This window comes from Primulina huaijiensis, chromosome 11, assembly GCF_012295235.1.
Source record: "Primulina huaijiensis isolate GDHJ02 chromosome 11, ASM1229523v2, whole genome shotgun sequence".
NCBI lineage: Eukaryota > Viridiplantae > Streptophyta > Magnoliopsida > Lamiales > Gesneriaceae > Primulina > Primulina huaijiensis.
Window position 1 is genome coordinate 1,794,627 of NC_133316.1, and position 25,944 is coordinate 1,820,570.

General features: G+C 33.1%; 1 protein-coding gene, 2 long non-coding RNA genes and 1 pseudogene across 3 annotated transcripts; 2 read left to right on the forward strand and 2 right to left on the reverse strand.

Moving 5' to 3' along the window:
* Positions 1-7,273: 7,273 nt before the first annotated feature.
* Positions 7,274-9,859, reverse strand: LOC140987714 (endo-1,4-beta-xylanase 5-like). The gene is made up of 7 exons (XM_073456350.1): positions 9,802-9,859; positions 9,424-9,470; positions 9,109-9,331; positions 8,838-9,001; positions 8,590-8,688; positions 7,720-8,499; positions 7,274-7,630 (listed from the first exon to the last, which is right to left on the reverse strand). Exons 1-7 carry the CDS (start codon positions 9,857-9,859, stop codon positions 7,274-7,276), a joined length of 1,728 nt encoding a protein of 575 aa, XP_073312451.1.
* Positions 9,860-10,770: 911 nt separating this feature from the next.
* On the forward strand, positions 10,771-15,842 carry LOC140987430 (DNA polymerase kappa-like; annotated as a pseudogene).
* A 2,271-nt stretch (positions 15,843-18,113) lies between these two features.
* LOC140988257 (uncharacterized) lies at positions 18,114-21,771 on the forward strand. Its single transcript, XR_012177322.1, has 2 exons — positions 18,114-18,733; positions 21,593-21,771. It is a non-coding gene; the product is annotated as an uncharacterized lncRNA (long non-coding RNA).
* Positions 21,772-22,102: 331 nt separating this feature from the next.
* LOC140988258 (uncharacterized) lies at positions 22,103-22,684 on the reverse strand. Its single transcript, XR_012177323.1, has 2 exons — positions 22,566-22,684; positions 22,103-22,266 (listed from the first exon to the last, which is right to left on the reverse strand). It is a non-coding gene; the product is annotated as an uncharacterized lncRNA (long non-coding RNA).
* Between the last annotated feature and the right edge of the window lie 3,260 nt (positions 22,685-25,944).

A 25,944-nucleotide genomic window follows, 5' to 3' on the forward strand; every position in this document is an offset into this window, starting at 1 on the left:
TCAAGTACTGCCTTCGACTTCGAAACCATCGCAGTCTACAAATTATCGAACCTCTTGCTTGTTCTAAAATCGCAACAAATGAGTCATAGTCCATGATGTCTCGTGGAAATCGGGTTTAGCCCAATTAGTAAAGCCCATATTTCAGCCCCTCATAAGAACATAAATCTATCCATAATACAAAGCCTATAGGCAAGCTTCATCATGTGTCATCAGACAAACTCGAGCTCAAATTATTTTGTTCGATAGTTCATAAATTTTATTAATATAATATAATTATATAATAAATAAATAAATAAATTTTGAGTATTTCGAGTACTTATTTTCGAGTAATAATTCAAATAGTTCGTGAACGTATTTGAATCATTCGATCATAACTCGAACTTTAATTCGAACCGACTTCGAGTCAAAGTTTTAAAATTTTCGAACTTCGAATCGAGCTCGAACTCAAATAAAACTAATTCGAGCCAACAAATTTTCGTCATATTCAGCTCGATTCAATTCGTTTATACCCTTATTAAAGATCCATAGCACATGCTATGAATTACAACATTTTCTATGGAGCAACCTCATGATTTACGAGGTGATCTTAGCTCCTTGATCGTCTCGAACTAGATATGCCCAAATCAAAATGTTGATAGTGACTTCTTTATATACAAAAACTTATATGGAAGGTCACACTGATCAATTTTGTGAGACGAATATTTTATTTGGGTTTCCATGAAAAAAAATATCATTTTTTATTGTAAATATGAGCATAGTTAACTCATCTCACAAATAAAAATATGTCAGATCGTCTAGCAAGAGAACTCCTTTTCTTAATAGATATCATATTTGAGTGTTTAATCATTTATTAATCATAACACATGGCACCTATTTATTTTTAATATCTAACTTGATTGTCAAAGAACATATTTTCTTTTTCTTCTTTTTGAGAAAGTGAAATCGAAACTATTTTTTAGAAATACTACTAATTTCGATTAATGTTTAAACCGAACCTGACGCGTACCAAAATGAAAAGAAATACCATATGAAATGCAAAAGAACATTTTTTAATACTTTGTTGAAAGAGTTGCCAAGAAAGCTAGTATTTTTTAATGCTTTGTTCAAAGAGTTATCATGAAAACTAGCACCAATTGAGCTCGTCATATATAATTGAACTCGAGTTTTAACTTGATTCGAGCTCGTTAAAGAAACAATCGAGATCAAACACATACAATATAATGTATCTTTATAAACTAATTCTAAATTAAGACATAAAATAGTAAATTCTTTTATAAATAACCAAAATGACAAATCTAACAACAAAAAACAAATTTAGGTTGGTTTTTGCGGTTATATCTAAATAATGAACATCCCTGATCTAATTCTTATTTTCGCATTTTTGTTGGTGAAAATTTTAAAGATAATGAATTAATTGTTCATTTTGTTTTTAGTACTTTAACTATTTTATTTAATATTTTGATTTTAATTACCAAGATAATCATTGTATATGATTCAAATTCTTTTGGTATATTTTCATTCATAAATAAAAATATAAGTATGATCATAGTAATTAAATTTTAATACATCAACAAGTCTACACAATCATTCATCATAGTTCTAATTAATTTTAGATATTTTGATTTGAATTGTTATTTCATTTCATTAGAAAATTTAGTGATCAAAACATCATTAATTAAACATTAGACATAGAAATATTATTATATTATGATACAATTTATTTCTTATCTTTGTTTTATTTTTATTCATTCCAATCGTCACATAACAAATTTCATCTTGTTAACAAAATTGAATTTATAATTCTAAGTTTTAATCATAATAAGTTCGATATCATTAACTTAAAATATTTGTTAATGTTGAATGACATATCAATTTAGTATATAAAATTTTTATTTAACTGTCACAATATATCATCATAGAATTTAGATTTTAGTTTTATTATCAATATAAATTTATTATATATAAAATATCTTAGTTGTAACAAATGTATCGATTGCAAGTAATTTACTGTCAATGATTCATAAATCATAATAAGATTATTTGTTTTTACAATTTATTTGATTAATGATAAGACTAATTTCATTACTAAACTTATAAAGTTATATTATTATTCATCGAATTATCTTGATTATTTAATTAATTTTTCTAAATATTCCAATGCAAAAATGACATTATAAGATTTAAATAATAATTTATTTATTAATTATATAAACAAATAAAGTCATTCGCGAGCTATTCGGAGTTTGCAAGTCATAAACAACATGTTCACGAATATAAACGAGCCGAACTCGAGATCACGAATAGACTCGGCTCGCGAGCTCCCAAGGCGAATATCCTTAAGCTTGAGCTCAGCTCGATAAGAATAATAAGATTAAAAAAGAACTTAAACAGAATTTTTACCGAGCGAGCTTCAGATAGTTTGCGCGCGGCTTATTTCGTTTACATCCCTTCTAATACACCAATTTGCCTTTTTATTCTCCTTCCCCAGGAGATGGCTGCTTTCTGCTTCATATTAGCCATGATACAACGATGTTTCAATCATGTCATTTGTTGATGTGGATTCTCCAAGAACACCTTCATTGGATATGCAACTTGAAGACAGCAAAAATCAGAAAGTATGTTAGCAAATTCGAAGTCGAAGCAAAAGAGAATTCTTTGTCCTTAAGACGAATTTGTCCCACACATGATGCTCAAGTGATATAAAAATCGTCTCTTAAGATACAACAACTTTAATTAACTTGTGACAAATCACAAGTTCTATCACTAGAGAATTAGGCAAACTTTGTTTTGAAAAGAAATAAAAAGAAGAAGAAGAAGTTTAAAATAAATGCAAAAATAATATTCTTTTGTTTGATCATCTTGAAGATGATGTTATTTTGTCTCTCATTGTGTTAATTCATTTAGATGGATTGATATTTAAGTCACAAATCTAAAAAAATCTGACCAAAAGACACATTTAATGCCAAAGATTCATTAAACTCACAAATTTTGTTAAACAGCACCGTCAGACGCCTGGGCACTGCTTAATGGGCACCTAGGCACCTTCTCATGGCCCTGGAAAATTCCAGGGCATAGAGGAGGTGCTTAGGCGCCTTGCCTATGGTCCGAGAAAAATCCAGGGCACTAGGCGGCTCCTCTACACAACAGGAGGCTCCCATGTAGCCTGGATTGTTCTAGGCTGCATATGGGGCACCTCAACGCCTCCCCTTGCATATGGAACAATTCGTTTCAAGTTTCATATACTTCTTATCTTAATTTTCATTCATTAAGATTTAAATTTATCTAACAATCTCCTACATGAATGCACATGACGTCGAAAGAAAATATACTTAGAAAATGATCGCATCAGGACAAGTGGTTTTTGGCTTTCAACCCTCCTTAGTAGAATACTATCGGATTTATTAGGCCACAAATTATACATGACGTCTTTAACTTCTTGGAAATTTGTGTAAGACCAAACAACTCTATCTACACAATAACTTCCCTACCATTTTCTTTCGGTTTTTTGGTTGTGTCCGTTTTGGCCATGGAATAATATTGGCTTCATAATTGTTTATTTGAGGAGGTCCGTCCTCATACTTACATATATGGTCTTCTTTTTGAAGAGTATCTTACAATACTCTACTTTTTACAAGCAAATGAACTATTAAAAGCATAAACTTATCCTCACTACATTTGTAGGAACATCATTTTCCATCTTAGGAATGAGAAGAGAGTAATTCTCAAGTGATAGCGCTAGTCCTCATAATTTATTTGTCTTGTTGAACCAAAATCTTGGGATCTCTAACCAATAAGGTTCGGTTGTCACTATGAAAACTTTATTATGTATATTTTAAGCTCATTCATCTTGAGAAGCTACAGACTTGATCTCCATCCTAATATTTTTATAACGAATCCGTTAATTATCCTATGATTTCACTCAATCAAAAATTATAACATGACTGGAGATCAAGTTTACATGGTATTATGTATTCGACGTACACGTCCAAACCTACAACAATTTATTCAATTTTGTATCGTATTTTAACATGACATTTCTACCTTAAATAAGGCACCTCTATACTTCAGATTCTTAATATGACTACATGACATTTTGAAGTTGTACAAATTTTGAAATGTTTAGTACACTATTAATCTGAATTATAAGCGCTAAAACTTATAAATCCAAATTCAATAGTTGTTTCCCGCAAACTTGGATTTAAGCGTAATTGAAAAGAATTCGAAACAACTCTCTAATATAATTCTAAAGTTTGAATTTTAAGCGCACAACTTTAGAAAATACAAACTCGAGAGTTTATATCTTGTACATTTTGGATTTTAAACGTGAATTGAAAACTTAAAAAATTCGCATGTAAAATTAGATTAGAAAGAAAAGATAATCGAAAATGATGTAATTCATTTACAGTTGTCAAAGGTTTCCCACCAAAAATTTGGGCAAGCATAATTTTATCAATTCTAAGAGTCAAACTATGGATGACAACATTTCCCACAGGTTTGAGACCCCGCGAGAAAAACCAAAAACGGAAACAGGGATATTCAATTTTTTCGGATTTGGATTCGGGTTCGGGACAGGTATGAGATTACTATCCCCATCCTCGAACTCATCCCGAAAGTAATATCAATAATAAAATAATATCATTATTGATAATATAATAATAATATTATTTTTTAAAATATTAATAATATTATTATTATTAATACTGATATTAATATTAATATTATCACTAATAATAATAGATAATAATAAGTTTTAGTTTGAGAAAATCCCTAAACCCGCCATCGTCTTGTCCCATTAATATTTTTGAAACGGGAATGGGGGCGGGGATGGGAAGTTGATCCCTGCGGTCCCCGAACCCGAAAAAACGGTGATCGGGATGAGTATAGGGGTGAGAATGAAATTCAGAGATGAGAATGAGGATGAAAAACCCGCCCCCGTCCCGTCCCGCCCCATCACCATCCCTAGTCATAACTTAGAAATTCAAATTCAAGATTTTATATATTGTTGAATTTGGATTCAAACACACTTGCTTAAAGAGTTCAAACCTTATATATTATTCTCAATTTTGACAACATTGTATTCTCAAAGTCTATAACTTCACTTGTTGGAGGACAATAGCATAACTCTTTTAAAATTTATAAACCACATCAAAATTCAAAACTTAATACGATTTCATCAATATGTCAAAAGAATGAAATTTTACTTTATCGTAGATGGTTTGGAGATGATTCCGACAATGAGAAGACACCACGGACACCTCAGAATCCCTCAAATTTGGCACAAAAATTTGGCCCGTTATGAAAACCCTAGCAGCCCCTTCCTCTCTATTTTTTGAAAATTTTTAACGTGATTGATGATTGCTGGGAAGAGTTCTATCCGATTATTATTGAGCTTTAAAAATGTTAATCCAATAATAAATGTGTTAATTCACCAATCAAATTGTTAACTCAATAATAAAAGGCTACTAGTTTTAAAGTGCCCAACCTTAATTTTAAAAGTGCTATTTCATTTAACAGTTAAATTTTTAGCAACTTATTTTTTAGATAATAAACTCAAGAATTCAAATTTCTTTCCTCATACATAAGGGTCGATTTTGTACAAATTGGTCTTGTCGATGTTGACCCAGAGGGCACTGCCCTTAACCATTATCTAGCTCTCAAGTGGCAATTATTTTTCAGCCTTTTAAATAAATAAAAACTTATGTGTTGTCTCACATTTAAACACATTTATATCCATCAACTTTAGCATGTGTTTCTATCCAGTTCCAAAAACACTAGTTTTTTCTCATTTGAAAACGTTTTTCCCTGTATTATATGAAAATTTGAAAATTCATCATTCCATAAAAAAACAATGACATTATAACAAAAATAACTTAAATTTGAATGCCTCACTATTTAACTAAATAGAAATATATCATACTAACATATTTGTATTCGGACACTGGTGTTTATCCGCATACACCAGACACATAAAAAAATAACTTAAATTTGAATTACTCACCATATAAATAAATAGATATGAGTTTTACCATTCAAGTTAGAATATAACTCATTGAAAACATTTCTACTCTCAAGATTCACGTCTTTATGATTTTTTATGCAATTATTTCTTTTTATATGTTCTAATCTTTTTTTATTTTTGTTTTGATTCATCAAATGATCCTTAGTTTTCCTACAGAATGAGATTTATCGTTCAAATCTTCAAATTTTTTCCATTTGAATAATAAACTTTCATATGATATATTCTATCAACCCTAATGCTTATTTTGTTACATTCTTATTCTTTGTTATATGTATATTTTTAAATAAATATCCTTAATTCTTTAGGAAATATATTTTGAAATCCCTTTTTAATCATGAATATAAACACCCAACAGTTTCTTTGGGAAAAAAAAGGAGAAGAAATCTAATATTCATCATAACAAATTTTATTTTCAAGAAATATGAGTTGTACCATTTAAGTAAATTTCAGGGTCGACATGAGAGATCTGGGCGGCAACAACGGGTCACCAATGAAGAAGATATTTCACCTAGGGCAGGAGTTTAAGTCATGGTGTAGATCTGGCTCGAAAAAAAGAGTTACCGATGTAGTGGGTCTGTGACAATGTTCACCGTGATAAGATTTGGACAATAAATCTCATTGTTCGTGGTTCAACACTGGACTAACAAGGATTTAAAAAAACTGATATTGGGCAGAAAGAAGCGATCGTAAAATGGAACAATTCCGTAAATGATTGGGCCTCAAATAAATTTGAATAAAGCTGAAATCATTTTAAAATGTAAAAAAACGAACTATAGTTAGTCAATTGCTTTTAAATTTGAGACAATACATAAGTTTTCATAATTTTTATTTATTTAAAAGGCTGGAAATAATTGTCACTTGGCAGCTAGATAATGGTTAAGGGCAGTGCCCCCTAAGGCAGCATCGACAAAACCAAAATTGTTCGATCGGGCGTTACAATTATCGTTACAGGATATTATTTTGTGTCATATATAAAGTCTTACAAAACAAATAACAATCATAAAATCATTATATATATCATTTGAAAATTTCTAATGAAATATTTAAACTAAAAAGCAATAAATAAAAGTTCAAAAATTCAATATTCATGTCATTTAAATCATTAATTTCAAAATCTAACACGAGAGATTAAATTATAAAAAATTATTTCATAATTCTATAGGACTTTTTTGGATCATTATGGTTTAAACCGAACCTTAGGCCTACAAAAATGAGAAGAAACACAATATGAAATGCAAAACACCCTTCGATCTCTCACACTCTAATCTTATACACCAATCCACCTTCCTCTTCTTCCCGTTCCTCGTTTGGCACAACACTGAACTTGTGGCTTTTTACTCCCCGGGGATGGCTGATTTCCGCTTCATATTCGCCGTGGAACAACGACGTTTCAAATGCGCCATTAGCGTCCGTGGTTTCTTGAACACCATCTGCTACAGTCAATGTCCGCAAGAACCTGTCGACGACATCGCCGGTGGGTAAATTCTTGAAGCTGTTGTCTGTTAAACACATGGCATAGCATCCTCCAGGACTCCATGCCGACCAAATCATTATGCCTTGTACTGAGGCATGCGCGTGAATTTCCCTTAGAACTTGATCCAAGTAATTAGCCTGTTCAACCAATGAGTGATATCTTGTTAGAATCATTAATGGTGGGATTTGGTCAAATGTAAATTTGCTAGATTGTTTACTACATTTACCTGGTTCGGCCCTGACTTGACATCCAATTCAGTGACCCAGATGGGCAATCTAGCGGAAGCGAGCTGATCGAGCGAAGACCTCAAATAAGGCAAATTGAGATTCCCGAAATGGCCTTGAAGCCCGATCCCTAGAGGGCCATTATACCCCTCCCGCCGCAACTCCGAGATCTTCTGCAGATACTTTGGCGGCGAGGACGATGGATCTCCACTCTCCTCAATCGTGTTGTACTCGTTCAAGAATGGCGTGGCCCTCGAGTCAATACCGTTCGCCTGCTGGTAAAAGTTGGTTGATGCACTCCCGCCAATCTTACTCTCAAAGAACGAATAGTGTAAGTTCTCGTTCACAACGTCCCAATGAATAAGTTGCCCCCTATACCTTCCCACCACGGACTTTATCCTCCTGTCCGAAGCTGCCCGCAGGTCATTGGGCGAAAGTCCTCCGACCCACCCAGGCTGGTAAGATGGGTTGTCCCAGAAGACATTGTGTCCACGAACCGTGATTCCGTGGGATTGGGTGAATCGAAGCATGGAATCTGCGATCGAATAGTCTTCGACTCCGCGGGATCGCTCGGTTGAGTACCATTTCATCTCGTTTTCGAACACGCTGTATTTGAATCTCGTCGTGAACCAGTTTTGGTACGCGGGGTGTTGGAGAATGTTTTGGTTTATGGCGCACCCCACTGGGAATCTCGATCCGTTCTGTTTGATGGAAACTGTGGCATTTGAAACTGGTTGGCCATGTTGATCCAAAACTTGGAATTTCACCGATTTCTTGCGCATCTGCGAGTGTATATATAATATTCTTACATCAATTACTGATGGAGTATTTGAAAGAAAAATTCGATGTCATAGGATAGCTAGTTCTCCGACCTTCTCGACGCTTTGATCTTGGTGAGATTTCCATTCTTCATGCGTAAATGGCTGGAGTGAGATGCTATCTGCCAATATATCTACATCCGCATTGTCGCTCTGAAAATATGAGGAAGCAATGGAGGAGATTGTCAAAATCTTATGCTAAAACTGAGATTTTTATGGCAATACAGTAGATCATGCAAACAAATGATTTCTATATCGATAGCAAATAGCCAAGAACATGACGTAGAAGTGAAGAGATTAACCTGAAAGTAGAGCTCGGCAGGGCCGGAAGCATTGACGAGCAAACCACCCTTGAGCATGGACCAACACCCCTTGTGTGCAATAACCCAACCAGCAGTCTCATAGCTATCCTCTGTTTTGAACATGGCGGCTATGTGCGCTTCTCCATGGCTTACTTGCAGCCATGCTACAAAACCCAACAAGCAATCAGTCCCCGATAAAGAATTATATATATATTATTATAATAATGTTTTTTTAATTATTAAATTTCATAAATTATGGAAATACGAAAACCTGAAAATGTGTAAAGTTTGTCTTGTTCTAAATGAAATATCTGCGAGAAGCTATGAAATGGCTGACTTCTATTCAATGCAATGATGTATTTGTTGCCATCTTTGGATTCTTGATGCTCAATTTTCGACTCTCCAAATCGTGTCCACCCCTCCAATCCTTGATTTATCTCGGGATTCGTCACTATCCCTCCACCATATTGAGGTCCAAGAGGATTTTCCAAACACTACAAATTAATATAATTGCAATAAAAAAATGAAATATAAATATAATATTCAGATTTCTCTTCTTGAAAATCAAATGATCGAGTTTTTGTACCTCATTCGTGAAGCTGTAGTCATAAGGCACAGCATGGATTTTTAGACCTATATATTACAAAAGTAGTTATTGTTTTTACCAATATAATCATAATTTAAATGAATATTTTTTTGAGAAACATGTAAATTTTTTTATCTCAAATATACCAAACCTCTCACAATCAATTATCGCAATCGATTAGTTTGAAAATAAAGTTGAACTATATATCATTATATATAATAATTGTCATAAAAAAATATTATACACAAAAACTCCTACGAGATCGTTTCACGAGTAAATTTTCAAAGACGAATATCCAACTGAGTTAAACCTTGAGACCATCTCACGGGACACCTAATCATTATTATAACATAAAGAATAATAGAATCGCCATATTACCATGCTCGAGACCAAGAACAAGAAAGAAGAACAAACAATATTTCAAGAATCTTGCCATGGATAATAAAACCTTAACTGGTTTTTTCTTTTTGGAGACAATGACATACAATATTTATTCGCTGAAAAATTAACTGCTAGAATCTGTCCCGTAGATTTTCCAAAATTAATTTTGAAAGTTAACTTAATTATAGGCACTTAAAGACATAAGATCATTCATTTTCCATCTATAATTATGTGATATTTACATTGGATTTATAAAAAATTATTCGAAATTCCTAATTAATAGGAGGAAAGTATTTGAGTCAAATTAGCCAATAAAAAATTAAAGGTTCTACGAATTAATTTAAATTTGACTGCTGCACTGATTCGTTTTAGGTGGTAATGTTTTTTTTTTTTTTAATTTATTTATATTTTACTTCTCTAATCATTAATTGAACATCGAACAATATATTATATATTAAGTTCATATTAGTTATTCTTAATGGCATATATATACACATTAGAAATCTATACATTATAATTTATAAATTATATCCTTGCGTAACAATTCAGCATTAAGAATATTTTCTTTGGAAAAATTATTATGATTTTCTAATAATTTGTTTCTAAGTTAAAATTTGGAAAAAAATATTAATTTACCATGTGGCGTGATATATAATAATAATTTATTTTGTTTTATTTTAAACAAGATAGCACGTTTGGATTGCGGAATACAATTTTTAATGTATTATTTATAATGTTTATGTATGGTAGATGAATTTTGAAAATTTTATAATATTTTATAATTATTTATATATTATTTTTATTATATTATTTTCTAATGGTTTATATATATTGATGTATATTGAAAAATTTATATTATCTGAAATGGTTTATGTATGATTAATTAGTTTAGAAAGACTGATATTATTTATAATGAATTTATGTATAGTTGATTAATTTTTAAATATTTATTTGTAATTTGATTTTTGGCGGCGTGTTCCTCGTTCCCAAATTTCAATCAGTGTTTGCTTGTCTTAACATTCGCAAAACCCTAATTGAAAAATTAAGTACTGATGGAGAATGGGGAAGATTCAATTTCAAGTAACGATATCGCTCGTCCATGGCAATCCTATCACACTGTTTACACCAACGCGAAAGCAGGTATTTTTTTTTTATCAAGTCCAGGGATTGGTGCTAATTATGTACACACGCAATTCGGAATAATTTTTTATGAAGATTAATTGGCGACTTGACTAAATATTTGGGGATTGAATTTGCTCTAGGGATGGAAGGGGTGGATAAGGAAAAAGTGCAGAGAATAGTGTATGAGATGAGCAAAGGGTCCAAATATTTCGAGAATGAGGAAAGAAAAGAAGCTTACATGAAGCAGAAAATCGAGAATATGCGGGTGCAGCTTGCGAAGCTCACTGCCTCTGATATAGACAATTATCAGAAGGTGTGGTCCATCCTTACCGAAGATGAAGCAAAACTGAAACAAGTGATTTGTTCAGTTGGTTGATTTCGAACTTGATATGTTTTGTCATTTTGCACACTCCTTATATGATTTATTATGTTTAGTTATGCTGATCGTATTTCCTTCAATTGTGAAGGGATTAAGTTGTCCTGTCGGGCACATGTCATCTTTACTTGACATTTGTATATCTTATACAGATTGCTGATAAAAGGTTGGTAGATTTAGAGGCCACGCGTGATTTGTCTAGGATTTGGCTGCATGTTGACATGGATGCTTTTTACGCAGCTGTTGAAACACTGAGCAATCCTTCTCTGAAAGGCAATCACTCTTTTTCTCAAACAGGTTCGTTCTGATATAAATAAACCGAATGGACAGTTTCTGTTGCCAAACGACTGTATGGCTGTCATGACTTTTATATCTTCGCTACCAATAAGGAAGGTACTTTTACATGCCTGTTAAAATTTTTTGAAGGGGTGGTTTTTATGTTTTTTTTAATGCGCAGGTTCTTGTTTCAAATTCACAAAAAAGTATTCTGAATTCGAAGAATTTCTTGTGTAGATTGGGGGCATTGGTAAGGTCACTGAAAATATTTTGAAGGATGTGCTTGGAATTACAACCTGTGCGGAGATGCTGCAGAAGAGTAGTTTAATCTTTGCACTATTTTCTCGCTCATCGGCAGGTTTGTGCATAGAAGTTATAAACTCTTCCTACTCATTCTGATGTGATTGGATTTTTTTCAGTCGTGGCCCGAAAGCTCTGTAGATTCTAAGTATCTGGCACTGAAAACTGTCAGATTCTAATTGCTTGAGTAGACTGATGTGAGTTTCCTACTTCATATGTACTGAATGTTTTTCTTCGATGTTGTAGATTTTTTCTTGTCTGTAGGCCTGGGACTTGGAAGGACAGACACACCTGAAGTGACCCACAGAAAAAGTATGAGCACCGAGAGAACATTTTTGTGCACCAAAGATGAGACTTCACTTTACCAGAAATTGGGTAATTGGATTAACACGTCTTGCCTTATTTATCTCAGTGTTAGTCATAAGACCCATCCCTTCTTTCTTATTCTTAATTACATGATAATTCATTTAATTTTCTTTAAAATAGTTCAACGGCAGCTTCTTACTAGGAGCACAATTCTGGTTTCGGTATTACCTTACTATAATAACAACTTCATTAAAAAAAGTTACCTCACAATTTCAACCCAGCCTTCGGTGATGATTGGGTATTTTATGGGGAATTACTATATGCTTCTAGCCCAGTTACTTTTTCGTGGTCGCTAGATAGCGTTGTAATCGAATCGAGCCGACTCGATAAATATTTGGTTCGTATTCGAACTTATAGAACTCGAACCGAACTCGAACTTGTTTTTTCGAGCCAAACTCAAACCAAAATTATTTTGTTTGATAGTTCGAGAATATAATTATATATTAAATATATATACATTTCGATCATTTCAGACTTTTCGGGCTTTCGAACTTTAATGTCTGGGAAATATTTCAAATAGTTCGCGAATATGTTCGAACATTTCGAGCGATCATTTCGAGCCGAACTCAAGCCAAAAAAATTAAAATTTTCGATCTTCGAATCTTTGACACAATTCGGTTTGTTTACACCTCTATCGCTATGCTTCATGGCTTTATTGGTTTACTGTTCATCATCAAGTTTTAGCAGTGTTCTAAATGGCGGTCGAGGTGCCTAGGCGGTAGGCGGCCCTCGACCGCACCGCCTATGCATGAAACGGGTGTTTTAGGCGGTCCAAGCTATACGGCGTTAGTGAGGCGGGTCGAGGCCGCAAGCAGGCGGGCGAGGCGGCGAACAAGCGGACGAGGCGGGCAGTCAAGATTTTTAAATTGTAGTCAACAATTTTAAAAACCTAGTCAACATTTTTAAAACTTAGTCAGAGTCAACTAATTTTAAATATCGAAACCCCACATCTCACTTTCTTTATTTTATTTTTAATTTTCACTTTCAAGTCTCAACCACCACACACAGCCCGCCGCCCACCACCGATCGCCGCCAGCAGTCAGAATATTTAGATTAGGCATTGCATATTTATTATTTATCATACTTTTTTTTATAATATGCAATGCCTAACTTAAATATTCTGTATTCTACTACTTGTTCTAATGAATTGATTGAAACTTTGAAATTTGAACTTAGTTTTTTGGTAAAGTAATTATATTACTTTGTTAGCATAATAACATTAATACGATGATGAATTTTTATTAATTGCACATTATCTAAATGATATTAGAGTGTATGAAACTTCTTTGTGTTTGAACATTATTTAATTACACATTTTACATAAAAAAAATGATGACTATTTGTGATTATATTTCATGATTATCTATATAAAACTAATTAAAAAAATTCAACCGCACTGCCCCGCCACCGCCTCCCGCCATTTACAACCTTGAGTTTTAGATATGCCAGTTTGATCCATCCAGAGTTCCATTTTGAAACTTTTATGGTGTTAAATGGATGTTTTGTAAGATTTAATTATTCGAATAAGAACATTTATTTTAAAACGAGTTTACTGGATGAAGGCCTTTAAGTAATTGCTTCTTGTGCTGGCTGGTATCTCTTGTGAATGGCGCACAAACTTTTTATTTGCTGTTTTCTTGATGTTTGTGCATTCTCAAATTAATCCATAATATTCCGATTTGCAGTTGATCTTGCCGAAAATCTTTCTACCGACTTGAAGAAAGAAGGCCTGTGCAGAAAAACATTGACATTGAAGTTGAAAACTTCATGTTTTGAGGTATTGTTTGATGCATCGCTGAAATTTTGGGTGAATGGACTCTCTTTCTAGAGATTGTCTCTAAATGTACTTTTTTCTGTAAGTTCAGTGTCTGATTCGAATTTCGTTCAACGATAGTTTCTGTGTTAACATGTCCTTTGAAAGGTCAAACAGCTCAGCACAAAATATTTGACCAATTAACTAAAACTAATTCACCCATCAGTTTGTACGTCCACACATGCCATACTTATGAGTTATGACATCATCCTGCCTTATGACGTTAACCAAAAATACGAATTGTTTTTCCTTGTATCCTTCAGAGGTCGGTCATAGCGCCCCCCCGCCCGAAAAACAAATTATTAGCCTGGTCCTTGCCAAAGCCCCCAACTCCTGCGGTGTTTTGTATATAAAAGAACCTTCTCATGCTGTTGCATTCCATGTAAAGGATACATGACTCCAACCGTGTCTCTGTTTTTATCTGTCATTGAACACTTTATTAATAGATTTGCTTGTTTATGTTCCCTCTTGTTCATATACTTCTTCCACTTCGTTTGAAAGAGAGATTTCGTTGGCATGTTTATCCCACTAATTTCTGACTTCAGGTTCGAACTCGGGCAGTGACTTTGCCACGGTACATTTTCTCAAGTGAGGATATTCTGAAGCATGCAATGACGCTTCTCAAGGCTGAACTCCCGGTATCTCTCCGACTGATGGGTAAGACACTCCTTTTTGTGCATCCATTATACAAATATCGATCCACGGTACTGTTCTAAAGTGATGCATTGGACTTTGAAATCTTCCCCCTTCTTTCAGGATTATGAATGTCACACTTCAGTGAAGACAGCAAAGGTTTTGCAGTAGACCCTAAACAAAAAAAACTTTCTACTTTCATCGTTACAGATGATGCTATGGGAAGAGGTCTAACAGATCAAAAGCTTTCGGAGTTCAATCTCAAGGATGATACTTCATCCATAGGCAGAGAAACCAGTTTCTCTGATGATACACATTGGAAATTTGAATCAATGGATTTAGTAGACTCCCAGAAAGTAAAAAATCTCGGCCATACTGACTCCAGGAAGGGCCAGGTCGTGGCAGAAGCCTGGGAAAGTGCTGATCTGCAGATTGATTGTTCAAGACACCGTGTATGTTAACTAGTTTTGGTTGTTTTTGGCATTGAAACTTTACCAAAGTTAAAGAAGTTGCCTCTTACCTAATATACTTTTTTAGTCCAATCAAAACTTTTCTGAGTCTTTCTTGTTACTTAGGTTGATGACCACAGTACAGAGAATGATGCAATAAAGATGGTTCCAACCTGTGCTGAAAGAGTTTCTTCTTCTATGCAGTACGAGGAAAGCGGCCTGGAAAGACAGAGAAGAGTAATCGGCTATAAGGATGATGAACCGGTGTCTTTACATGAAAAAGAGCCTTTTCTTTGGTTGAACGATTACAGGTGCTCCATATGCGGTATCGAACTACCCCCTTGCTTGATCGATGAAAGACAAGAACATTTTGACTTCCACCTTGCCGAAAGGCTGCAAGAAGAAGAGTCAAGCAATGTTCTGAGGATTCCCAAACCTAGGAAGAGGTAGTTAATCCATTTTATTGCTTTTTCTTGAGCCAAGTGATTTCCCTTCCCCTCATAATTTTTTTTTTTGAATCTGTTCCAGGCTCATCCACGATGACCATAAAGTGATCCACAGCCGACAGAAAAAGAAGTCCAAAGCATGTCCTTCGAAAGGTACACACATTCCAATTGATACGTTCTTTGTTAAGACAAGTCAAAATTTCTGAGATTGTATGATACAATTAACTTTTATCGTGTATATCAAGAATATTTATTATTATTATTATTGCAAATATTCTCCATTGCATTTAAGGTTACATATTTTGATTAATTCCATAAGATTCATAAAGAAGTGCACTTCCTTGAATCATTAAGTAAAAAAAACAGTTGTAAACTGCTTCCTAATTTAGACTCAAGCAAATTTATATAATAATTTAGAATTTAATAGTAAAACAAGATAAAGGTTCTAGTCTTGTAGAAACCAGAAACTACAAGTAATATTTTTTGAAAAATCATAATTTAATATGATCAATTTTTTAATTCACCAAGCGTTGCAAGTTTTGATCTCATAAATCTGGAAAGAGCACCAGCAAACACAATTACTATAATTTGGTGGTTACCCAAACCAATAAAAAATTCTTATTTTGGAGGTTCCTACGTGAATTCTGAAATTTTGATGCAGTGGAAAAACTGTCAACCAACTTGTGAAATTCATTACCCGAAATCACACCAAAGACTAGTTAAAAAATCGAAGGCCAGAAGGAGATAATTATATTTTTGATCATATAATTTACATTTTTTTTAATTTTGGTTTTGTTAAAAATTAAATTTTTTTTTCAATATAAAAATTTGCATGTTTTTTTTTTCATTTTAGGTTCTGTTTACTATGAATTTGCGTTTTTACTCCAGTAACTTGCATTTTTTTTTTTATTTTTGGTCATGTTAAAGGTGAGTTTGCATTTTTAACAATGTAATTTGCATGTTTTTTTTTAAAAATTTTATTTTTGGTCTTTTTTAAACCCGAATCCATTGTGTTTCCTTGAAATAATATTCTAAAAAAACACGACACATGCATATTTCTTTCAAAAATTTATGTAAGCAGCCATGTTCGCTACATAAACAATTTCCGACATACTCTGGTAAAAAAAGATGAAAAAGAGAAAAGAACATGCAAGTTAAAGGATTAAAAAAGAAAATAAACCATGCAAGTTAAACGATTAAAAATGCAAAAAACATCGTTAACATGACAAAAAATAAAAAAACATTTAAACTATATGACTAAAAATAAAGATTTACATATGTACCGCTCTTAATAGAGTAGATCTCGCGTCCAACCAAGTCTTTGACCAGAGAACAAGATGATATTTTTAACACAAACAAAAGTGAAAAATGTAAATTATAGGACCAAAAATATAATTTTTTTGGGTCTAAAGACATTAATCCAACAATATTGTGGCTAATATGCAGCTAGGGGTGAGCATTCGGGTAACCGAACCGAATTAGCCATAACCGAACCGAAATATTTAGACATAACCGAACCGACCGAATTAATTTTCATAACCGATGAAAATCGAACCGAATTAAAATCGGTTAATTCAACCGATTTTAAAAAAAAATTTCTGATTTAACTTTAATTATATATATAATTTTTCTTGAACACTACATTCTACACAAATGGAGAATAGAAAAGTGAGAATTAGAAATTCGGTTAGAGAACTGAGAACAAGATCATAGATTATAATTATGGTTGATTTTAAAATTAAAAATTAAAAAATATATAAAAATTGATAAATAATAAAAATTTATTAAATAATAATATTTATTATATCGGTTAATTCAGTTAACCAATTTCAAAATTTTGAAAACCGTAACCGAGCCGAATTAACCAATATAAACGAATTTTTTTAAATTTGAAAATCGAATTTCTGAAATAACCGAACCGAATTTTCAAATTAGCTCAGTTCGGTCGATTAATTCGGTTTAACCGAAATCTTGCTCACCCTTATATGCAGCTATAATTTAAAATACAAATTAGGCAAAATATCAATTTTAATTAGAGTGGGTCTCATGTGAGACCGTCTCAAGGATCTTAATATGTGAAACGAGTCAACCATACCCATATTCATAATAAAAAGTAATACTCTTAGCATAAAAAGTAATACTTTTTCATCCAAATAAGAGATCCGTCTCACAAATACGACCCGTGAGACCGTCTCATACAAGTTTTTGCCTTTTAATTACATACATATTGGATTGTGACATTTTTAGTTTTACATTTTTTTATTTAATTAATTACAATCTTATAATTATGTCATGATATTTCGTCATTTCTCTCAAAATCATGTAATTAAATGATTACTGTCATTATTAAATTTTTGTAATTGCGTGATTAATTTTTTCGTCACATACACATGTATTTAATAATGATATTAATCATTTAAAAATATATATATATATATATATAAATATTATGAAAATATAATTACAAAAGTATAAAAATGTTCAATAAAAAATAAATAACTAAAAACATCACACCTCAATACATAATAAATTCACATTTTACTTATAAATTATATATTTATTTCATAATAAGATATTAATAAATACTTTGCAAGAAGTAAGTCCCGCAGCCATCCTAACATGTGAAATCCAATCCATGCGGATAACAAATCCTCTGAACCATCCCGTTTCCCCTTTTCCTCCACAAAAAACCCTAATCTCAATCCAAAACACACAATTTCCAATTCAAAAATGCAATCCAGGCCGACCCCATATCCGAACCAAATCCAGCTCGACCCAAAACCGATATCGGAACACCAATAATCATGAGATTGAGTTGCCAACAATGTCCGAAATCATTGAGGCATCAAGAGTACAGAATCTCGACCTTCAGCTGCAAACATTTGGACCCTTTTTCAGAATCACAGCAACGAGTTTGCTGACGAACAGGGATCTGGGCAGGGCTGATGGGGTGGTTAGAGTTTGGTTTAGAGGGAAGATTCTGCATTTGGATTCCATGAAGCTTCGAAAGGAGACAATTGGAATGGAGAAATCGATATTCGGGATCGGATTGTTCCTTGGAGCAGTTGCGATCAGACATGGATACGAGTGTGGTTGCAGCACAGCTGAATTGCTTGCTATCAATGACACCGATTTGTACCACTCCAAGGTTATCTTTTGACCTCTAAAAAATTGCCAGCCAACCAAAAAATTCATGTTTTTTTTTTAAGAATCAAAGTTTGTTTCGAATAAATAAAATACCCTTCAAGTGATCATGTGCATAATTTAATTTTATTCTCTCATTTAAGTAATGATTCATCTTTCTTGCTTCTGTTGTGCTCAATCAAATATTTAGGACAGAGTATCTCTTTTGTGAGATAGTTTCACGAATCTTTATCTTGAGACAGGTCAACCCTACCGATATTCACAATAAAAAGTAATACTTTTTCATGGATGACCCAAATAAAATATCCGTCTCACAAAATACGAACCCATGAGACTGTCTCACACGAGTTTTTGTCTTAGGACCATGAGATCATGCATGCTTATCGGTTCCACCGGACCGGTTTCGGACCGGTTCCTACCGGTTCTCGGTCCGGTGAACTTGGAACCGGTCCGAACCGGTTAGGAACCGGTTCCGAACCGGTTCCGGTTCCAAGTTCAAATACTTGGAACCAATCCGAACCAAGACCTGTTCGGCTTTTAATAAACCGGTTCCGGTTCGGTTCAAACCGGTTCCGAACTTTAATTTATTATATTTTACTATATAATTAAAATTAGTCATATTAATGGAGAATTTTTTATTTAGAATTTTGATTGCAAATGATTATGATTACATAAAAAAATTTTAACAGGATAACTTAAACATTTACTTTTACAATTGTTAATCTAAAATTCATCACGATTTATTAAAATATATTTAGAATATTCTGGATCTTCGTCAGAGCTTGAGCTTTGGAATTCGTCGATCGCGCCAGAGGTCCTATTCTTTTTTTCTGTTGCAAACCAATCTTGTAGGCACGTTAGCATGGAAAATGTTTCTGGCTTTAAATGAGTTCTTTGGTCACCAATTATTCTTCCACATACTGAAAATGCTGATTCGGAAGCTACACTTGAACTTTGAATGGGTAGGACATCTCTTGCAATTGCAGATAACACTGGATAAAGTTTAGAATTTACTTTCCACCAATCAAGAACATCGAAATTATCCGTAGTCTCAATATATTGACTTAGATAAATTTGGATCTCATTGTAATTGGTTGTTGTCACCGATTTTCCTTTGAACTTTTGTCGTTTCAAACTTTGAAAGAAGTTCAGTGCTCCACTTTTGCTCTTATATGTCGGCATCTCCTCCGACTGCGCACTCGGTTCATCACATTGTTCACTAGCATACAAATCAAACAATTCTTGGAGAGAATGCATGATTGACTTCTTTTGATCGTCAACATTCTTCCCAAGAAATTTAGCATAATATTCAAANTATTTTATTTTGTATGCCATAAATCTTAACAACATTTAAAACATATCTAGCTATAGTGTATGCGTTGTGAGACGATTCTAAATGATCTAGCGCTAAAATTCTTTTTTGCATAGTCCAAGTTTCGTCAATCCAATGACATGTAACAACAAGATATGATTCATATTTTAAATTAGTCCAAATATCAGTTGTCAAACTAACTCTACAAGAAATATTTGAAAGATGCGATTTTAGTGTTTCTTTATATTCTTTGTAAATATCAAAACAATATTTTTTAAGTGTGTGCCTAGAAATATTATGAAAACCAGGTTGAATAGTACTAGTAAATTCAACAAAACCTTCTTGTTCAGCTATTATAAAAGGTTGACAACATTTGGTAACAAACTTTACGATAGCTTTCCGAGAAATTTCTTTTGTAATTGTAAAAGCTTTACCACTAAAAGGATTAATTTGTTGTTGTATTGGTTCCCTACCAAATGGTTGTAGCGTATCAGGGTCAAGTTTATGTACCTTAACTAAATGTTTTTTCAAAGTACCGGTACCACCGGAACCACCACCCGTTTTGTAAGAATACCTCGTTTTGCAAATTTTACAAACGGCAAAAGAGTTATTCGTACCTTGTTGTTCAATATCAAAGTGATCCCAAACTTTGCTTCGCTTTGCACGGGCTGTCGTCGTGCTCGTTGACATTGTGTTGCTTGCTCGAGTAGACGATGGCGTCCCTACATCTTTGTTGGGGAGTTCCATGGCTTCTTCATCCTCGTGACCAGGTTCAACTTCATCAAAGTCGGGGATGTAGCCAAAATGTTCACCAAAATCGGGAGCGTATTCGTCACGACCACCACGACGGTTTGAAGACGATGCCATTGAAATTCGAATATTTGTATGAGTAAATTGCGAAATATTAAATAAATAACAATAAAAATAATATGGATTATAGATAAAATTATAACACAATTATTGAATATATTTGGAGAAATGATAGCAAAGAAATATATTGATTGTAGAGAAATGAGAAGTTGAGAGAAAATTGATATGTGAAATATGAAAAATGACTTGTATTTATAGGTGATTTTGAGGGTTAAAAAATAAATATATATTGCAATTTGACCCCAAAATTGGGGGCCAAATTTAAAAAAAAAAATTTAAACCATTTCAGTAGCCGTTGAAAAACGGCTACTGAAATGTTGGCTGCTGCAAATGTGCAGCCGTTGGCCCAAGTGCCTTTTTTCTTTTTTTTTTTTTTTAAAATTCGATTGTCGGATCCGGGTCCGGTTCCGGATACGTCCCGGAACCGGTTTGGAATCGGATCCGGAACCGGTTGAACCGGTTCAGAAAATACTGAACCGGTTCAACCCACAAATTAATGGATTGTGTTTGGTTTCGGGTCCGGTTCTCACATACCGGATCCGGTTCCGGGCTTATCGGACCGGTTCCGGCCCGAACCGGTCCGTTAAGCATGCCTGCATGAGATACCGACTTCTTTGAATTCTTTATTCAAATCTGCGTATTGTACTTAAAGATGATAATGTGTTCGATACTAAATCGCAGCTTGTGAAGTTTTACACGAGGCTTGGTTTCAAGAAAGTGTACGAGGTGAGGGGTGAATCACTTGAAGATTTGAGTCACATGTTGGTTTGGGGAGGAGTTGGCACTCGAATGGATGCCGATATTCGACAACTTATGATCAAATGGTGTATAAGATTCAAGAAAAAGATTTAGTTCATTAATTACCATTTGCAACGGTTTATCATGGTTTTTTGTTAAAGAATGTCATTTTTCAAATAGATATGGAGAGAAGGTTATAAATTTAAGCATTGTTTTCAAACTATATGTATGTAAAATTTATCATTTAGATAAATTGAACTATTACTTCTCATTAATGAAATTAGAATTCGTCTGAGAATTTACCAACAATTAAAGCAAATGTGTGGTGCTAAAATTACAATGTCGAACAACTTAGACCCGAGAATTGTTCTTCTCAGTTATGACCAACTTCTGGGTATCTGTATCACTCGACAAAGCTTGTCGACAATAATAGTAACAAGCACAATAAAATACATTAGCTCCACGGCTCGATCCTTCTCGCCTCACGCATTCAGCCTCGATCAAAAGGTCGAGTCCACCTACAGCGTTAGCACATGTAGTTACACACGAACCCGGACTTGAGGAAGCACAGGAATATAGTATATCCATGTGGCAAGTCTCCCATTTACCCCAACAACCTACATACATTAGGAAATCAATTCTAAAAATCAGTAAAAACATTTGTCTCTAAAATATCAAAGGATTACGTGTTTATATTTGAGACATGTCAATCATGCTCATATTAACAATAATAAGTAATAATTTTCACATAAAAAATAATATTTTTTCATGAATTACCCAAATAGGAGATCTGTCACACAAAATTAACTCGTGAGACCGTTTCGCAAAACTTTTTGTGATGAAATTAAAGTACTTTGCGCTTCATAAGTGATAGCAACTTCGAGTGAAAGATCAAGAGTAAATAAAAAGTCGATACCTGAAATTAAAATGAAGCAAATAACTGAAACCAAGCAAGATGCCGATAGGTTTGCCATTAGATCATTAAATGAATACTTCTGATTCTAATTATCAATGTATTGTACAAGCAATTTTTTTTTGTATAGAGCCAAAGTGTAAACCATAGTGTGTATATATATGTGTGTGTGTGTGTTTGGCGTTGTTATTTACGGAGGAAAATCTCGTCGCTTGATTACGAGTAGAATAGATATGGAAACTGAATAAATATGAAATCATATAAATAAACGTATTATTTTAATTCCTAAAAAAATATTATTTTAACTGAAATTAATTCCGAATCTGCTAAAAGAATAAATTAATACCATAAATCTTGTTGGAGATTTTTATAAGAGTTTTTGGCAATTAAAATTTAAAACACTGGTTATTTTTTAAATTTCCGGATGTTTTATAATATCATTTTGTATTATTCTAAATCGAGGGGATATGGTTATTTTTGTGACTACTCTAAAAATTATTTTTATAAAGTTTTTTATAAATTTTTTACAAAAGGTCAAAATAAATTGTTTTAAAAAAAGTTAGGGTATCCCAACTTATTTGAAAAGCTCTTATTTGAATAGTTTTTAAAAACCAAATTATTTTTATTAATTATAATCATATCTTAAATCTACTCTCATATAATATATCATGGAAATTAATTTTAAAACTATAATAATAACTTTGGAATTTCATCTCATTTTATATGAGAGTAGATTTAATACAATCGTTAAAGGGGCGAGACCATACCAACAATTGTATTCTATCGTATCAGAGCCATAACTTTGGAATTTCATCTCATTTTCAGTTTAATTCTCATAGTGTCAAGACATGGTATATTTCAAAGTAACATATATCAAAGGAAGCATATTCAAATGAAACTTTTGTAAACGAACAAAGCATATATAAGCAAAATAGTTTTGTATTAAATCTACTCTCATATAATATGTCACGAAAAAATTAATCTCGCAACTATAAAAATTTAATAATGATAGTAATACCAATTCTTTGTGCTACTAAATTTTTTTTATTTTAGTGTAGGTGGCAAAGATTTGATGAAAAATCTTAAAGGAGAGTATGAGATGAATCTGTTCAAGCATTACATGCTAATAATTGGAAGGCATTTCAAGAAATGTTGTTGTCTCGAAAGTACGACCTTGATGGTGCTTAAAGATGAAGCATCAAGGATATTCAAGTGATTAAAGGAGTTCAAGGAAGCACTTAGTGGGATTGTATCAAACTATCAATCATTTGAGTGCAAAATGACTTGGGAGAGAACAATTGGCGCGCACTTGCGCAGTATGAACCCGTAGCCATGTTCCCGAGAAAAGTATTGTACGTGCACGCCAAGCAGCGGGGCACGCACATCAGCACGCTACTTTGCTCACCAACGCGCTAATATTGTGTAGCTGCGTTTCTGGGTCTACCCAAGGAATGCACGAATGGCAGTATGCGCGCAACAACACAATTTCATAGCGCACCTGCGCGCCACGACTCTGATTTTAAGAAGAAAACCCTAACTTGCGAGATTTACATAATTTGTTGCCTTTATTATATATAAACAAAGTCGTAAGCATTATTATTCAGTTTATTGGTATATTGAAGAATATTTTCTCTCCAAAAGCTTTCGCTTTGTTTACATCTTTGTGTATTCGTCAAATCAAAGTTTAATACTTTGTCGTGTTTGTCGATTGTTCTTCACAAGCATTGTCAAATATGAGTTCTTTGAAGGTTATCTTGAAATCAGTTATTTTATTTGTGCTATTTGTTACTAAACCACGTTGTTTAGAGGTATACAGAGACGGATGTATGTGAGGGCTATACTGGACTGTAGCCCAGCCCACTTTTTTTTTTTTTTTTTTTTTTTTTTTTTTTTTTTTTTTTTNTTAGTCCAGCGCAGCCCATTTCTATGGGTGAGAGCAAATCGAGGGTGGTTTTCCAGCATAACGTAAAGAAAGAAAAACAAATAGTCCACAATAACTTCTCATAATTTTCTTCAAGCCCCCCTCAACTCATATTCCTGGATCCGTCCCTGGAGGTATATATCATGTGTTACTTGTTTCGAAGACCGGGACAAAACTACACTAATTCTTTTTCTTATTTATTAAATTGAGAGCATGATTGCATCAAGTCGTATTTGCTTTTCATGGATACAAGAATTCACATCAAGATAGTTGGTGGTGAAGATAGTCATGACAAGGATCAAATGTTTGTGAGTGATCCCCTTTTTTTGTTAAATCAAAGAAAGTTAAAAACTCTTGTATGACAAGTCGTTGGGATTCAAAAGGGAAGAAAAGAAGATGTACCACTTTATCTCAATTTTATATTTTAGTTATGTTGTGGTATATTTGATTTTACATTATTTTGAATGATAACACCTTAACCTCAATATTATTTGGAATAATATTTTTTTTTAAGAAAAGAAGGCGAAAAATCCTACATGTGTGGTCAAAAGCTCTCAACATGCGAGAGATGAATCTTCAATTATCGGAACTCAAGAAATCCTTCCTACTCCTATGCCTTAGTCATTTCAAATTGCACATCCAACACCAACATTGAGTTCTCTAATACACACGAGAAGTAAAATATTATTTTTTATTGTAAATGTACATAAAAAAATTATTTGATATCATACCCATAAAAATGATTATAAAGGAACACGGATTACATAACAACTTTAACGAATTCAGTCAAAATTTGATACAAAATTCAAACTATAACTTTTCCAAGTCTGTGTTGTATAAATTTAGATTATGTAAATACTATTATTACATGGAGTAGTAGTTAATTACTATTGTAAATCGGATGTGTCTTTTATAGGATGCTTAGAAACCTCGATGATGGCGATTTTGGATCACAATGCTAGAACATGTCATTTTTTCATTTGGAATGAAAATGTTGTGGAATTTTGACTATTTGTTGAAAGAGCTATCATGTCTTTGGTATGAAATGATGAAATTTGACAATCTAGGGCATCATATTTTTATGTAATTTTGATGTACATTATACATCATTAGGCTTTATATTTTATTGAAAAAACATGCATTTTTTTGGATATGCTTAAAATTTTTATAGCGTGAAGTGGAACGAGCAAAAAAGTGTTAGTTAAAATGCTAATAACAGTAGCGTAGAAACGAACTCGTAAAAATAAAACATTAACCAAAATAAGTGTGTTATTAACAACATGATTATTGTGCAAAGGAAAACAAAACCAAACCGAGACCTGTACCGTGTACAGTTTTCTTAAAACAGATTCGTCCCCACCGGTATGTGCTTCGAGGTTTCAGCAGACGTCTGTGAATATTATAAGCCTTCATATTGATTTATTTCAGTTTTCTCGATTCATTTTTGTGTGTGTGAATATT

Bases quoted from the DNA above. Each gene is read 5' to 3' on its own strand.
- LOC140987714 (XM_073456350.1), bottom strand. From the start codon at position 9,859: ATGGCAAGATTCTTGAAATATTGTTTGTTCTTCTTTCTTGTTCTTGGT. The intron at 9,471-9,801 runs GTAATATGGCGA...TGTAATATATAG, and splicing joins TGTTCTTGGTCTCGAGCATG to GTCTAAAAATCCATGCTGTG. The intron at 7,631-7,719 runs GTAAATGTAGTA...TTGGTTGAACAG, and splicing joins TCAAGTCAGGGCCGAACCAG to GCTAATTACTTGGATCAAGT.